The sequence below is a fragment of the Cimex lectularius genome, unplaced genomic scaffold, assembly GCF_000648675.2.
Source record: "Cimex lectularius strain Harlan isolate CLEC.00 unplaced genomic scaffold, Clec_2.1 scaffold36, whole genome shotgun sequence".
NCBI lineage: Eukaryota > Metazoa > Arthropoda > Insecta > Hemiptera > Cimicidae > Cimex > Cimex lectularius.
The window spans coordinates 2048616-2064736 of NW_019392648.1; the positions used below are offsets into that span (position 1 = coordinate 2048616).

General features: G+C 32.4%; 3 protein-coding genes across 4 annotated transcripts; 1 reads left to right on the top strand and 2 right to left on the bottom strand.

The window, feature by feature from the left end:
• Nucleotides 1–1584: 1584 nt before the first annotated feature.
• LOC106668471 (cilia- and flagella-associated protein 20) lies at nucleotides 1585–9521 on the bottom strand. 2 transcript variants are annotated; one of them, XM_014397272.2, is made up of 4 exons: nucleotides 9364–9521; nucleotides 9089–9241; nucleotides 4056–4310; nucleotides 1585–2016 (listed from the first exon to the last, which is right to left on the bottom strand). In XM_014397272.2, the coding sequence occupies exons 2-4, from the start codon at nucleotides 9146–9148 to the stop codon at nucleotides 1714–1716; spliced, it is 618 nt and encodes a 205-aa protein (XP_014252758.1). In that variant the 5' UTR covers nucleotides 9149–9241; nucleotides 9364–9521; the 3' UTR covers nucleotides 1585–1713. The 2 variants fall into 2 exon arrangements, with proteins under 2 accessions (XP_014252758.1, XP_014252759.1); XM_014397273.2 differs by lacking the exons at nucleotides 9089–9241; nucleotides 9364–9521 and having other exon boundaries at nucleotides 4056–4517.
• On the top strand, nucleotides 4570–11961 carry LOC106668470 (nudC domain-containing protein 1). The gene is made up of 10 exons (XM_014397270.1): nucleotides 4570–4716; nucleotides 9370–9524; nucleotides 9581–9760; nucleotides 9833–10043; nucleotides 10498–10662; nucleotides 10728–10947; nucleotides 11031–11175; nucleotides 11231–11344; nucleotides 11398–11617; nucleotides 11680–11961. The coding sequence occupies exons 1-10, from the start codon at nucleotides 4605–4607 to the stop codon at nucleotides 11910–11912; spliced, it is 1755 nt and encodes a 584-aa protein (XP_014252756.1). The 5' UTR covers nucleotides 4570–4604; the 3' UTR covers nucleotides 11913–11961.
• A 2045-nt stretch (nucleotides 11962–14006) lies between these two features.
• Nucleotides 14007–15736, bottom strand: LOC106668397 (odorant receptor 30a-like). The gene is made up of 6 exons (XM_014397089.2): nucleotides 15234–15736; nucleotides 14670–15174; nucleotides 14514–14613; nucleotides 14361–14459; nucleotides 14143–14298; nucleotides 14007–14083 (listed from the first exon to the last, which is right to left on the bottom strand). The coding sequence occupies exons 1-6, from the start codon at nucleotides 15523–15525 to the stop codon at nucleotides 14018–14020; spliced, it is 1218 nt and encodes a 405-aa protein (XP_014252575.2). The 5' UTR covers nucleotides 15526–15736; the 3' UTR covers nucleotides 14007–14017.
• Nucleotides 15737–16121: the final 385 nt, after the last annotated feature.

Genomic DNA, 16121 nt, shown 5'->3' on the forward strand with positions numbered 1-16121 from the left:
ATGAAAAATATATTATAAAGTGGTTTGATGACAGCTTTGTTCGCAATGCCCAACATGTAGTTGGATGTTAAGTTCTCCTGTAAGACAGGAATTACTTTATAAATTAATTATCAGACAATTTGAGCTTTTTATTTAAAAAAAAAGTATGGTATGTGAATTTTGAAACTATATTTAATTTATTAATATATCATATTTGTTACAGTAAAAAATTATAAAGTATTTTTAAAATAATAAGGTTTAACTTGTTTTAAATTTCAGCAGAAGGCCTCGTTAACAAGATATTTACGGTTTCTTTGTGGATTGAAGGTTCAATATGGGGTTCAATTACACTTGACCTTACCCTTGAAATTTTGATTTAATTTGGAGATTTCAGATTAATTTGCGTATAAAAGGTATTTTACTTTTTCCTTAATAATTATTTATTAAAATAATTTGAATTCATAGACTGTTATATATTGATTATGCTGCTATATTGATTGAATAGGACAAAGGGGGTTGTTGGTACTGTCTATTGGTATGAACGGAAAAGAAATTCTCAAAGAAAAGACTAGGTGGTGAAATATTTTTAGCATCAATTTATTTCTCTTGCCAAAATGGTTAAAGGAACTCTTAAGCAAAAAATGTTGGTTCAGATTGAAGAAATATATTTTTTCTTTCCAAAAGGTAGATCAGGGATGAGGCCAGGAAGACAGAAACAACATTTATTTTCTTGTCGAGCTTTCGGCTACATCCGTTATCCACACATGTACCTGTTCATTAGTATAACGATTTTTTTCGAAGCCCTGATGAAGGCGATATATTCTGCCGAAAGCTCGACAAGAAAATAAATGTTTCTGTCTTCCTGGCCTCATCCCCGATCTACCTTTTGGAAAGAAAAAAATATATTTAAACTGAGAAGGCTGATCACTCACCAAATAAAATATAATGATTGAACTAATAAAAATACCTCATTACATGGAATAAAATTAACGGTTAATATTTATTAAAAAATATTTGTATATATACCATTGAGGCTTCTTACAAATGACCAAACTACAATAGTTATTTCATATCAACCCCCAGGGTGCCGGTGTTTTGGAAAAATCCTATTTATTAGTATGTCGGGTTCAAAACTTCAAATGCAGGGCCGGTGGATTTGAACCTGGGACCTTACAGTGACGAGCGTCATGTCAGTGCCTTAATCGTCGCCCCACAAATTGCCTATTAGATGTATATTTGTATACGTAAACTATGTTTCACTCTAGAAAACGACCTACCTCACACATACAATTTTTCTATTTAAAAAAAAAAACTTGTACTGTGCATTTGTACCAAGACCAAAACAGTAAAATTAATTACTTGATGTGAATACCTCAAAAGTGTTTGTAAATTTTAAATTTAGTGCAAATATAAATATTTTGTAACAAAAAATTTCCAAGATTTTCATATAGAATTGATTAAACAATTACAAACACTTCAATAGCTTCAGGATCGATGTTGACATTACCACTTAGACAATTGTTATTGTTAATTTTTTTTCAGAATATTATATGGTTTAAATGTTAATGAAAATAAATAATACAATCAGTGTTTTTGTAATCATTTATTAAAAAAATTTCAAATTAAAATCAGAGAAAGAGAGAGAGAGAAAAAAATACAGTTTGGTAAAAATATCACAAAACAGGCAAAGTCTTTAAGGCATTTTTGTGCTTGGTATGTCAAAAGGTCAAAACTTTACTTCGTTTTGTTCTGTATAGGCAGGAAGAGTTTAAATTCAGCTGGTAGTTCGTCCTCGGCGTAAAGCCTGTCCGAGAAATAGACCCGTCTTATCCGACAGTTTGCGTGAATTTGTACTCTGAGTGTCTCGACATAATTTGTACCGTAGGCTCGTCTTGTGAAGTCGGCAAGATTGAACTGGATCTGGTTCCAACCGTCGTCCAGCCTCATCGGCATCGTGCAAATAAACGGCTTCACTCTCGTCGTCGATTGATAATTACTCGCTCTGAATCGCCTCCTTACATTTTTATCATCTAAAACCTGAAATAAGACAAAATTTAATAAAAAAATAACATAAAATAATAAATTTCATGTCTAACAGTCAAGCAACAATACACTCAACTACAATCATCATCAGAGGATCCAAAAAACAGAAAACAAATGTTACCATCAACTAGGTCCCAGGAAACAATAATTGAAGATAAATATGTGAAGAAAAATGAATCAACTGCTTTTACATGATAAGTGACAATTATCATACAAATTGCAAGTACATTTAAATACTTTGATACAGATTTTTAATAATTGTTTTTACAACTCTAATAAACCAATTTGTGATGAAAGTTTTTGTTCATCTTTACTATAAAGGTACGGTTGCAATTTCTGTACAATACATAGTCGAAAATTTTTCTTTAATTCTACTAAATGACATTTGAAAAGAAAACTGACATTTTACTAAATTTTTATGCTTTTTATGAATTTTTTACTAAAGTGCTAAAATTCATATTAAACTGCTCAAAAATAAATTAGGAATATTTGTAATTTATTCTTATTCTATTAGTTTCAATTAAATTAACCGATATATTCTTGTTAGTTGGATTGAATAAGATAGAAAATACAAACCAAAAACAAAAAATTGGGTAATCCTCATTTTTAATAGTGAATTTACTTAAGAATAGTAACACGAAGATTATTCATTTTGTAAACAAACATTCTCGTCTTTTTTCCATTTTAATCCAGTTGTATTCTCTTGGACCATGGAAGGACATCTTGAGAAGTTCACAATATTATTGTGAGAATTGATTGAGTTCACCGGCAAGTGGCTATCGCAGAGGCAGTTGGCATCTCCCAGGGTTTAGCCTGATTCCGAGAGACTGGAAGTGCCAATAGGAGGCCTGGTAGTGGATCTCAGCGCATTACGATGCTAAGAGAGGACAGAAATACTGTCATTGCTGCAATACGGAACCCTTTCTATAGTTCCAGCTAGATCCAATATAAAGTACAAGGTGTTTTGGCAATGCTTTTATCAAGACAATCACGTCACCAGCAGCTCAGGAGAATATGGTGCAGCAGCATCTAGAAGAGAATACACGATTGGAATGCTGTTATGCTTACTGATGAGTCTGTATAGCGATAACAGGTGCTGAATAGTACGGAGAACCGAGGTGTGTACAAGCCCCATTTGGTGGTCCCTTCAGTGCAGTTTGGAGGAGGCTGTGTAATGGCCTGGGCTGGGATTTACAGTGGAGGAACTGGACTCCATATTGTTGAAGGCAACATCATTGCAGTTCATTATGTTCAAGAAATTATTGAGTAGTGCATCCCTCAAACCAGAGATCTCACTGGCAGGGATTTTCAATTTCTGGATGACAAGACCTCATAGAGGCAGAATTGTTCATCAATGCTTAGAAAACCTTGGAATTTCCCATCTGCTCCTTACCAATTGTCTCCAGACCTCAATCCCATTGAGCGCATGTGGGATGTGTTGCAGAGAAGGCTTTTCGATCACCATCTGCAGCCAGTTGACCTGCAACAACTGACTGCAGCGTTGCAACATACAGTGAAATTCCTTATGAAATTAGTGACAACCTGATTAAACAGGTGGTGCCCAGAGGATATTATACACGGTATTAATTGTTTAAGGGGACTGCGGTAGCCGAGTGGTTAGCATGAGAGACTCTCGGGGTTCGATTCCCACCGTCGCCTCTGGCCCTTTTTTTCCCGATAACCCCCAATTTGAACACACAAGAATTCGTACTATGGCTAATATGCAAGATCATAAGGCCAATAAAAAAAAAAATTGTTTAAAAAAAATTATTGTGTCCAATAAACAAAATTATGGAATTAAAATCTTTTATTTTGTTATTTTTCAAAATCCTATTTTCCTTCAGTAAAAATAAATTCTAATAAATTTTAATGCAGTTTATAATAAAAATACAAGGGAAGTACTACAAATTGGCAATATCCCTATTCATTTTTGAGCAGTTTATGCAATATACATATAACTTAACTACTTTCTTAGGGTGAAAATTTAAAAATTGTATACTTTCACCCGTTATGTTGTTCTTTTGAACGCATACCTGGACTTCGAATGTGAAGTATTTTTTTAGGTTCTTGATGATCATGACTAGGAACGGGAGCTTAATTCCCAAAGTCTTCCTCGGGTCTGCTGGGCACGTGAGGAAGGCGGTGCTCACGTTGGTGCCGACTATCTCCAGTACGAGGGACTGTATGTCGTTGTCCGTGATCCTTTTTATGTGGCCGTTCCTCACCTTTTTGTCCCATATCTGCAACGGCTTGCTCCCGATGCTGTACAGTATCGAGAGGAACCCACTCTGAAAAGTGTTTTTGAACATTTCACACAATTTTCCAGGGGAAAAATCTCGACGGCCGGTTTGTTTACCGACTCTCCCCGGTCGTCAAGCGACAACAACTTGGTAGAAAAATCAATTACACCTTTCCACTCTTTTTAAAATAATGGGGAAAAAAGGCACTTTCTAAGAACTAGAGGAACTCAATGGATTAATTATTAGAGAAGCTTTTTGTTTTTACTTATAACTTGTAACCTCCCTGGCTTATATGATAAAGAATAAACTTATAACCAACATTTGTGGTTTTTCAAAAGCAACATGCCAACCGCCAACGAATTGCGTTTAAACAGGAGTCTTTTGGACAAGGATTTCGACGGATACAAACTCTCCCTGTCACCCATTCCTGTCTATAAAGAGGAATTCGAAAATGGTATTTATTTACTTATCAAAATAATCCTCGCTTAGTAATAAATCAACTAACAAACCGACTTCAATAGTTTTACTCCAAAACTTATTAAATTCTATTAGTAAAAATAAAAATAAATGGTCAAGCATATACATCCATTTTGGAGCAAACATGAACAGTTGGACCTGAGTACTTGTTCAGTAAATTTTCACATAAACCACTGGAACGCATCCACCATGAATTTAGACTTAAACTTGTACTTGTTAAACTCGTTTTATCCGGTTTTCATTACAATTTTCTACCTCAAGTACGCTAAATGGTCGAAAAGTGGTCACCCTCAATATTTTCACTTTCTAATGCGATATTTACATTGTGTGTTCACATTACTCCAATGTGAATCAACCTTGATTACATATTTTCAGTTATGTGTTTTCACTGCTCAGAGTTCCTCGTTTCGTGTACAAAGTGCCAGGGTATGTCTCATTAGAGGAGGAACTCAAGAGTTGTGCGTAAAGGCATTGACTTGATTTCACGCTGACTACATGAACCGAACACAAATCTTTTAGAAAGCGGTCATGCTCAAAGACGTTGGTGGGTGTAACCGTGGGTTTCAAGGAAAGTCTGGGTTAGACTGGCGAAAAGGTGAATGTACAGAACAGTGAATGCGAGGTGGAACATTTGTTTACATTTTGTCGGTTGGAGGAACGGCTCTTTCATCAAAAGTTAGTAGGGGGTCAACTTCTTTCATAGTTCACCTTTGATGTACACTGAAGGATATGAAGATGAATGGCAGTTTTACATTTGTCAGTTTAGATCATTCATCCAAGATGATCTTCCAAAGTGACAAATTTGAACGAGCCTTAACCGTTTCATCGGTATTTTAGACAACACTCTTTCACCATCATATTTTTAAACGCTTCAATTTCAGATAGAATCGTAAACAAACATGAAAGAATATACAAATATTTGTGTACTTAACAGTCTGTTTTAAGAACTGTACGCTATTTTTAGCTTTTTAGTATTATGAAGAAAACAGAGCGTACTCAAGGCCACAGTCATGGTTTTCTGAGGGATGATAGTTTTATGAATAGTCGTAGATTCACTGCATACCAGTTAAGCTAAAGGTGGCAGGATTCGCCGAGTAACAGTATTTGGTGCTATTGGTCGGCTAATTGTCGGTTTTCTTGCCGCTTCAAAGTGCACAAATATTCGTGACATAGCCAAATTTAAAGCATCCAGATGGAATGTGGATGGGAATCAACTGTACTTTGCACATATCAACTGTAATCATCAATCAATAGATGAATGAAATAACAACACAGCATTGTTTCTGTTGGTTAGGAATGGATTGGCCCAACATAATGGTCTTGCAATCCTCCATCTGTACCAAGCTGAACCAATAATTTGGAACGCTTCTCTTCTGAATCACAAAAATAGGTTTATGATGCGTGGAAATGGATCAGGCAACAGTACTCTGTGACTGAGTTAGTAGCCGCTACACAAAACAGTAACCGCAACTGCAACAATGACAGTTTCACTGTTGTCCATCATGATATGTAGTAAGTTGAGGACTTGCACAGCGCTCGGCAAAATAAAATAAAATATGTATTCGCTGTTTGTTGTTATACAAACACATGTCTGGAGCCACCTTGAGAGAATGACAGCAGGGCAAAAATATAATCAGCCTGCACACTGTAAAACAGAGTGTTTCTTGTGCTAACATACATCTGAGAAGACTTTAATCTCGCTGGTTCAGAAGATAATCCAAGCTGTAGAATGACTATAAAATGTCAGAAACATTAGTCAACCCAGTCATTCTAAGAAAACCTACAAGACCTGTTCCTGTTAGAAAATTTTAAATAAGGAAGAACTAGAATGACTACATGTAAGTTACTACCAACATGAACAGAGTATGAATTCTTTCTACTAGCTTACAACTGAGAAGATATGTTATAGGTCTTGAAGGTATGACCTATAACACATAAGGTATAGGATAATTGTAACATTCAGTCTGAGTAGTGCATGACCAATTTATGGTACTGGAATATATTTGAAAAAATCTGACAGTGGTCTGGTGTAAAAGAAGGCATAGAACAGCATTATCAATTTTCTTTTGATACGTCATCAAGTGAGTTGAGCAAGATTGAAAAAAAATCCAATTAGTCTTAGATATTTGTGAAGCTATGAACTCAAGGCAGAAACAGTATTACACTGCACACTGTAAGACAGAGACTTTCTGATGCAAACTAACAACTAAGAAGACCTGCCACTGGCCCAGAAGATAATCCTAGCTGCATGACTGTAAAATGTCAGAAACATTAGTCAACCTAGTATTTCTGATGTTAATTTACATTGAAGAAGACCTAAAAGACCTGTTCCTGGTTGAGAATATGAGAACTAACTACATTTGATGTCGCAGATAAAGGTTTAAAGCACTTGTAAGTACTTTATCCATATTATACACAGTTAAAAATCCATGTGTTGTTCTGGGATCCAAACCCAGGATTGCTAGCATGGAAAATATGGATGCCCTAACTACCTGGCTATCGCTATCCTATAGACTGAGTATAACATGTCAGAAATATTAATCTGCCTGTGAACTGCACTACCGAGTCTTTATGATCGTGGCATTTATATGAGAAGATATGCCAATAGTCTAATGTAAAAGAAGACATATAGCTTAATTAATTTTCCTTTGGTATAACATCAACTTAATCTAGGGTTTTTTTTTCTCCTGAAACTATGGACAACCTGACAGAAATAATAACAGTCTGCAAACTGTAAGATGGAGTCTTTATGATGCCAATTTACAACCTAGTCTAAGAAGACCTGTTACTGGGTAAGAAGTTTAGGCTAGGCATAGAATGTCTACATGTCAGATGGCATAGAATGAAATCTTTCTGATGCTAACTTTAATTGAAAAAGGCCTATGACTTATTTATTCTCTAGAAGTTTAAGCTAGACATAAAAGACTACCTGCAAAAACTTTAGTCAATCTTGTATTTCTGATGCTAACAAACAACAAGAGGACCTAAAAGACTTGTTCCTAATGTTATTAATGGCTAAGTCTACAAGGTGGTGAAAAGTTTTAATGGATTTGGATTCTAGGCTTGTTATGCATGATAGGCTATGGGCTGGAAGTGTGCAGTGGAAGCAAGGCAGAATTCAGTGCTTTGGTATTATAGTTTTTTAAAAGAAAACTAAAAGCTAATTTCTACTTAATTATAGAAGATGTCTTCACTTATGGAGCAGAAACTTGGACTAGGTCTAGCAAAATATTTTTGAGGGGGTGTTGAGATGGATTAATGGAGAAGGTGCATTAAAACGACAAGGGCAGGCAAAATAAGAAATGAAGAATTAAGGAAGGAAATGAAAACAGAGAAAACCATTGGAGAAAGGTTCATTACGAAAAAATAATTATTGAGTACGTAAGACGCCCCAGATTGATGGTTGGAGAAGGTAAGGGGTTTGTTCAAGAAGGAAAATCCAGCATTTGTTGGTTGAGAATCTGGACAGGATCTTGGGAACAAATTGTTTTGTAACATTTTTCACTCTAAAGAAGCTCTATAAACAGGTTGGGATATAAGCTCGCACTGACTTTATCTTCAAGTCCCTAACTACTGTATTAGATTTTTTTTCTACTTAAACCACATAAAATACCTATGAATGTGTTGTGAGGGAGGGTAAAAGATACCCAATAATGCCGGACGATTTAGGACAATTAACTTTAATTGAAGAGTGTTATATGTCTGCAGACTGCATTAAAAACCTTATATCACAAAAGTTAGTTAAGATAAAATGAAATTATTGTTTCTGTGGTAGTCAAAATATTTTACATTTTGTATTAGGGATGGTTAGGGTTGTGTTATTATGTGGGGGTTTATGTTTAAAACAAATAAGACTAGTTGTTAGGGGTGGTGTTCCATAATTTAGAAAGAAAAAGCACTCTAAGGGACAAAACTGTTCTCCCCAAAAAAGGTGAAGTATTTACAAAATTTTAAAAATAATGCCTGGTGACAAAGACCTGTTATTAATTCTCATTAAATGCTATAAAGCAACTTAATGTGATTATTAAACATATGTTTTATGTTGCACTACTGACGCCTGAAAAACTGCTATAATCATCTAAATCCCAATGCCTAGAAATTGTTACATTGCTCTTCTACCCATTTATCATCAAACATATTTTCGTAACTGTACATTTTATATGAATTACTTGTGATTTTTTTAATTTTTTTATTATTTTATTTTTAAGATGGATTGTCTTATAGTAATAGGGCAATTTATAGTCCCTTTTCCACTGTATCAAGGATTGGAAAAAATGCACATTAAAACTGCGTACAAGCAAGGCTATTAGGAATTAAAAAGTATGACAGAATGATTAAAATATGTATACCTCATTATCAACATAAAATGTTTCATATGATTCTTCTTCCAAGCCTTGCCTTAAAACCATATTTTGGATAAAGCCAATAAAAAAATGAACTAAAAAGTTTTACTACACTTTCCATAGTATTTTCATGTGATTTTGTTTTTTAATTTGTAAACACTACAACAAACATTATGGGTGAAATAAACTTCTCTTACGAATTCAGTTTGACAATTAAAATATCCGATTTGTCTCATTGAAAAATAAATTTGAAGAACATTCACCATCCAGGCATTTCTTACTTTCAGAGGTCGACGTCTTGAGGCCCAATGAAGATCAGTATTCTTTTCTCCACCATAGAGAGTTCAGCCTTCATAACCACTTGTACGGGGACTTGTGGAATAAAGATATAGTTTATTTTATAGATTCTAAATGCAAGATAAGACGGAGTTGGATGAATGAGGTAACACTTGACACATGTGTTTTCTTTTTATAAATTAATTTCCTGATTATTTTCAGCTGGAGAAGCTAGAAAAGATAGTTGACATATGGGAAATTCCAGTTAAGCATGCCAGAAAACCGGGCCATTTCAATACATCTCTCTGCTTCGCATCGGTCGACATTGCTGTTGTCAGCGATGGGGCCGGCAGTCTTTATGTCCTCGAAACCTCTTCTAGAGCAGATGTAATCCCTTGGAAGGTGGTTTTTTCCTACATTAAAATTTGAATTGCCCAATAAAAAAATTAAATATAATAAAAATGTCTTACCAAGGTATTACATAATGAGGAAGTACTCGGAGAAGCGGTTCCCTTTAAAATTGTAGATGCAAGGTGTATTGATGAATCACCAAACAGAGTCGTACATTGTCTGCTTCTTTATGTTGATGCGCAATTAGAAAAAAATTCCAGCAAGATTGATGATTTGAACGACAATAAAAACTCAAAGTTTGAAACTGTTCTCAATTGGATTACTTTAGTTGAAGGTAAATAATATTTATTTACCTTTATTGTGTTTTATTATTGAAATTATTATTATGATGCTTTTTAGAGCTAATGATCAATTTCTTTATGAAAAATTAACTTTAAAAATTTATATTTGCATTGAAGAGGTGGTTTTATTGTAAAATGTAAACTTGTTTATGCATAATAAAAAAACAAACAATTTATTTTATTTTCAACTTCCTATAGTTGTTTCTGTTCGGTAATTGCATCTGACTTCAAGATTAATTCAAATTTATAATAAAATATGGTTTTCTATGATTGAAAATATGCAAATAAATTTAATTTAACTCTTGAGATAATTTTTTTGTTTTTAATTATTAACAAATTTTTGTAACTAAATATATTTATATATTTAAAATTATATTTAAATGATATTTAAAATTACTGCAAATCTGTAAATTTTAAATATCAAATTTCAATATATTTGTTTTGAAGAAATTACAGGCTATTGGTCAAAAAAATCAGTCAAAGTGATCAAAGGAAAAGGCGTTCTTGATTACGCTGCTCTAGAATCTGATTGTAATGGCGTTTATTTAATTAGCAGCTCAAATTTTCAGAGTGATAAAAAGGATACAATAGAAAAGATGGATTGCGAAGAAGGTTAATATTTATTTTTGTTAATTGTGTAAAACTGTTTAAAAAAAAAATAACCACATACATTCAAGATCCACTGCCTGAGCCGACTCCAGATTTCTTCTGGCAGCAAACTTTTGAAGAAGTGAAGTTTTGGTTCGATGTACCAGAAGGCTCTGCTAAGTCTGACATTAAAGTTATGCCGACGGAACAAGAAATCAAGATAACATTAAGGGGAGAAATAATTTTCAGTGGAACGTTCCACCTGCCTATTGATCCTGACTTAACCACTTGGAACTTGAATAACCAAAAGTAAGAATTTTATTTGTCACAACGAAAAATCAGTTCTGGTGAGGGCTTTTTTAAAAAAAGTTTCTAAAACATGGCATTTACAGGTTTGAAGTGACAGTTCAAAAACTAGCTGAAGGATCCATGTGGGAAAAATTTGTCGTTACTAACAAAGTGGGAAAAGAAATCATAGATGAAGAAATGGTTGCCGATGTTCATAAAAAACTTGAACATCTTTGTTCTGAAAATATGGTAGCTGAGAATAAAAATATTGTTATGGAGTAAAGCCAATAAATAATTTTTGCAGGAGTCAGGAGGGTCGGCTGTGTTGAATTCTGGCCAACTTGAAGAATGTGATGCCTTCGATGAATCACGAGCTTTGTACCGACTTGATTACGAATCTTGCGAGCTTACTCATAAAGTAAATTGCGTTTTGTTACATTTTAAACGTTTTATTTATTTATTTTTTGTAAGGTTGTGTTAGGAAGTCAACAGTGGCTGTTTAAGACTCATGTTTATCCAGAAAAACCACCGGCTTTTTGCATAAGAAATGATGTCGATGGTTGCGTCTGGCAGCCAGAGACTCCGTCGAAAGATGATAAAACATGGAATTGTGACCATATCGGGACATTCCTAGCATTCGGATACATACAAGCATCAAAAGTCAATAAGAAATTTACCATCGCTCCACCTGGTAGTTATAAAAACATTATAACCTTTGAGCAATTTTTATAACCATTTTTTTAAAATATTTAGATATGTCATATATATCAATAGTAGACGTCACTGGACATGTAATGTTATACAGAAAAGGGATTGCTGTTATAGGCCAATTGAGGAACAGGAAAACAGGAAGGAGCCTAAAAGAAATCGCTGTTCAGAATTTAATAAATTTACAAACAAACAATGAAATCGTCGGAGCCTTTGCTTCGGAAAAATATTGTTTTGTTCTCACAAAGAAAAGCCTGCATGTTTTGCATGTGTCTTAGTTGTGCATACATTAATTAAACTATTAATAAAACTTTTGTACAGTGTAAATATATTTTTCCACATATTACCCAGTGCACCCTTGATTCTAGTAGTTTCTAAAGTTAAATTAACTTGAACAACATTTATGTAAATTTGGCCTGTCAAATGCGAGCAATATAGAGGAGTTTTATTGTCTTAACATTAGAAGAAACTCATAGGAGGAAATGACTAATCCAAGTTAGCAGAATGCAGACCAGCATGAACTGAAGACTATTATGAAAGTTTAATTTTTTAAAAATTTATTCAATTCAAAACAGAATGTAGAAATTCTCTCTTACTCTGATAAGTAAAAAACCGTAATATATCTCAAAAACTGGGCTCACAGTGATCACTAGGAGTGAGTTTTTGTGTATACAATTTTTTTTGAGAAAATATGTACTTATTTTGAGTAAAATATGCAATATAAAACAAGAAAATATTTAAAAAACAACAACGAAATAAAGTTGGTATGATTAAACAAACAATTTAAAATAAACAAAACAATTAAAAATTCATTTCATTATTTAAAAGTATGACATGATATTTTAAATTATAATTGTTATGTAATGGATTATCTTTAAGTGCCTTTCATTTATATTTTTTTAAAACTTTCTTGTAGTTTTTTAAATAAATTTTTTGTTTATTTTTACATTAAATTTTATGAGTTTCGGGAATTTACACCTACCAGCATCTGCTGTAAAATATCCTTTTCCATTTTTTGATTCTTAATTAAACTGGGTGAAATAGTTTTTTCCAGTTTATTCCCTTGTATTTAAGATTTTTATATTATAATTTTTATTATGTAACAGATTTTTTTAGTCATCTTTTTTATATTTATAATTTTTTTAAATTTTTCCATGAGGAATACTTTTTGTTACATTCAGTAACAAAAAGTTTTAAATTTTTTTAAATAAAATACTTGTTGATAGGTATAAATTTCCAAATACCCAACAAAATCTGTTACATAATAAAAATTATAATGTAAAACCCTTAAACAGAAGGGAATAACCTGGAAAAAAATTAACTCAGAATAATCAAGAATCAAAAAATGGAAAAGGACACCTAACAACTGCTGATGATAGGTTTAAATTCTTGAATGTCCATAAAATTTTATGTAAAAATAAAACAAACTAGTTAAAGTAACTTAACAAAAAGTTTAAAATTTTCAAAATTGAAACGGCTACGATCAAGTCTTAAAATAGATTTTATTAGCTAAAGGAGCATTTATCTACCAATTTTAACAGAGTAAATTTAAAATTTTATGTAGGTTTAAATTAATTTCTAGTCCTAAGTTTCTATTTGATTCCCTTTTAAGATCTCAGAGATGTACTTTAACTCTCTGAATCCAGGATTTATAAGTAGCACATGTTCCACCCTTTTCCTTATTTTACTGCTGAGTTCTCCAGCATTATGCTTATAGTTTTTTAATAGTTGATTTAACTACACCAATACTGCGGTCATGGGTTCGATTTCCACTGTGCCCCTGGCCTTTTTTTCACGGGAAAAACCAGAAAAATCATTGTATTGTAGAAGTATGCTGAAATGAACACACATACTTTCAATCAAATCATGAATTACAATATTTAAATATACGTTTAAAAAAATCCCTTAATATAGTGAAGTATGTAATAAAAATATGTAAAATCAAGAATATATGTAAAAAAAAACATTTAACCCAAAAAGTAACATAAACATGTTTTAAATTGCTCCATTCATACACAAAACTAATTAAAAATCAAATTGTGGCTAAAAAAAATATGTAAACACATAAAATTCTGCTCTCTAGCGATCACTACATCGCAACGATATTTTGCTGATCATGATTAGCTGACAGATAAGAGCTGAAAAATTCTTCAGGTTTCAAATTGTTATTATTTATTAATAAGCTTGAAAGTAATAAAATAAATAAAATAAAATTTATGTAGCTAAATGTTCTTAAAATTTAAATTTTATTGATTTAGGTGCCAATTTTGTGTTTAGTTACTCTAATCAATTTATACAATTCCTAAATAATGCATAAGTTAATTTTTCCCTAAATAACTAATTTATTACTCATTTAATTTGAGATCATTTTTAAAATTGATTTTCAGAACATTCCCTGTTGGCTGCCTTGATAAATCATGTTGAAGTAAGAGTAAGCAGCTTTAACGAGCTAAAAAAAAATTAATTAATCAATAAGTAAAATTAATAACTTTTTAAGGCAATACTTACTCCCATGAAATTCTCCAAGTCGACATTTTGACCCAGGGAAGTCGTAAGTGCCATTGGTTTCATCGACCTCGTCATCATGATTCTCAACGTGCTATGACACTCTTTTGGAAGTTCCAACCAGTTTATGTCGTATACAATCCATGGTATTGTATCACTCTTCAATTAAATATTTCATTAAACATTAATTTTACTTGACTATTCGACATTTAAAACCTTACCAAATCACGAACTTCATTCCCAAACCAAAATGCCAGATATAAGAAAATCAGTGTGGCAATTATCATTCCAAAAAATTTAGTCTTTATGTTCATAGAACCCTAATAAAATTTTTTTTAAAATTTGAATGTAAAGTTATATTGAAACAGACTTACAAATATTATTGTTGCACCACCACAGACTAATGCGACTATCCCTACTATCACAACAATGAAATATGTGTACCTTACTGCTTGAATAGCGTTTAAATAATAACTAAAAATGAATAATAATTTTAATTTTGTTTTTTGTTTTGTTTTATATACCCTTACTCATATATAATTGAATGATGTTTCGCACATTGGTTTGTACAAGCGATCAAACATTTTTTATACAACTCCTGTTCTGTAAGATTTTGATATTTCATTTTGGTCGTTTTCATCATTTCTTTTGCTCTTTCTTCTATATGAAGCATAGCAAATTTCAATAAGCTGATTTCATTTGATATATAATCATAAAATATCGTCAGTGCCCCAAGAACTCCGTAAACGGTAAAAAGCATAGCCGAAATCACTTGTTGCTGCCACAAAAGCACGACCAATTGCCATGGCAAATAATCCATATCAAAAGGCGGAAAGACAGGAAACAAAATTAAATGAGGTTTGTTTCCTTGAATTTTCTCAATAAACGAATACAACCAGATATTTAGGATGTTGAAGATCAGAAAAAAAATCGACAAATTTAATATTTTCTGCAGCCATTCTTTTCTGGGTTTTGTCATTTCAGCAACTTTCTTATACATTATTTCACTTCGATATTCAAACGTTATATGTGTACCTGTTAAGCAATTTAATTCAACAAAAATTAAAATTAAAAAAAAAATGAATAGATTATACCATCTATTAGTCTGTCCCAGTTGTCTCTCTTGTAATAAGACCATATAACTGAATTGATAAAGGACAAATATACAACAAAATGATGAACAAATGCAAATATATCATCTGCAGTTTTGATTTTCATTATCGTAATGATAAAAAATATTAATGAAATGAAACTACAAATCAACCAGGCGATTGGGATAACCAGGGCGTACTTTTTGTCGTAAATTTGAATACTACTGACTGTTAAAATCATTTTAAACCCTTTTATGGGGTTTTTTGTAGGGTCCAACATCGTTACGCGCTCCATCGTGACTAATCTCTCAAAAAGAATGTGTTCGGCATTATGAATATTTTATTGAAAAACTTCGAAGGCATACATCGAGGAATAATGCAGTGAAGAGTTTGAAAAGAGATTTTCTTGAATTTTACATGCCCCTTCTCAAAACCTATTTCGCAATGAATTCCATGTGAATTAAATAGGCAATTACTCTTTGAAACACACCATATGGAAAAACTTGTTTGACCAACTCCCTCAAAATGTTTTCTTCGTTATTATTTTATTACCTTGTTTGTTTTAGCAAACCTGGTATTTTTCTTTTCTCACTTACTGTGATTTCAAATTAAATATTATTTTTTTATGTAGATGTTTTGATGCATACCCAGTTTAATAATGTATAATTAGTACATGCTATACTATGTGTTTTTATGTATTAAAAAAAGTTCTTTAGGACAAGCTTTATTTTAATTAACAATAAATTTAAATAAATGTTAAATCAATTGTTTTATTCAATGATTTATATAAGCTCAAATTTACATCTGCATGTACATGTAAATAAAAATGTACAGAGTTGAGCCTATCATTTTTTGCAGTCCATTGGCAATTCCAGCTTTTATAATTTAAAA

What these genes read in the sequence shown, in the direction of transcription:
- LOC106668470 (XM_014397270.1), top strand. Translation starts at nt 4,605, where the DNA reads ATGCCAACCGCCAACGAATTGCGTTTAAACAGGAGTCTTTTGGACAAG. An exon ending in CTTGCGAGCTTACTCATAAA is followed by an intron (nt 11,345 to 11,397) that starts GTAAATTGCGTT and finishes ATTTTTTGTAAG; the next exon opens with GTTGTGTTAGGAAGTCAACA. An exon ending in ATTTACCATCGCTCCACCTG is followed by an intron (nt 11,618 to 11,679) that starts GTAGTTATAAAA and finishes TAAAATATTTAG; the next exon opens with ATATGTCATATATATCAATA.
- LOC106668471 (XM_014397272.2), bottom strand. Translation starts at nt 9,148, where the DNA reads ATGGTTTTAAGGCAAGGCTTGGAAGAAGAATCATATGAAACATTTTAT. An exon ending in CATTTTATGTTGATAATGAG is followed by an intron (nt 4,311 to 9,088) that starts GTATACATATTT and finishes AACACTTTTCAG; the next exon opens with AGTGGGTTCCTCTCGATACT. An exon ending in ACTTCACATTCGAAGTCCAG is followed by an intron (nt 2,017 to 4,055) that starts GTATGCGTTCAA and finishes GTCTTATTTCAG; the next exon opens with GTTTTAGATGATAAAAATGT.
- LOC106668397 (XM_014397089.2), bottom strand. Translation starts at nt 15,525, where the DNA reads ATGGAGCGCGTAACGATGTTGGACCCTACAAAAAACCCCATAAAAGGG. An exon ending in CTGGGACAGACTAATAGATG is followed by an intron (nt 15,175 to 15,233) that starts GTATAATCTATT and finishes ATTGCTTAACAG; the next exon opens with GTACACATATAACGTTTGAA. An exon ending in CATCATTCAATTATATATGA is followed by an intron (nt 14,614 to 14,669) that starts GTAAGGGTATAT and finishes ATTCATTTTTAG; the next exon opens with TTATTATTTAAACGCTATTC.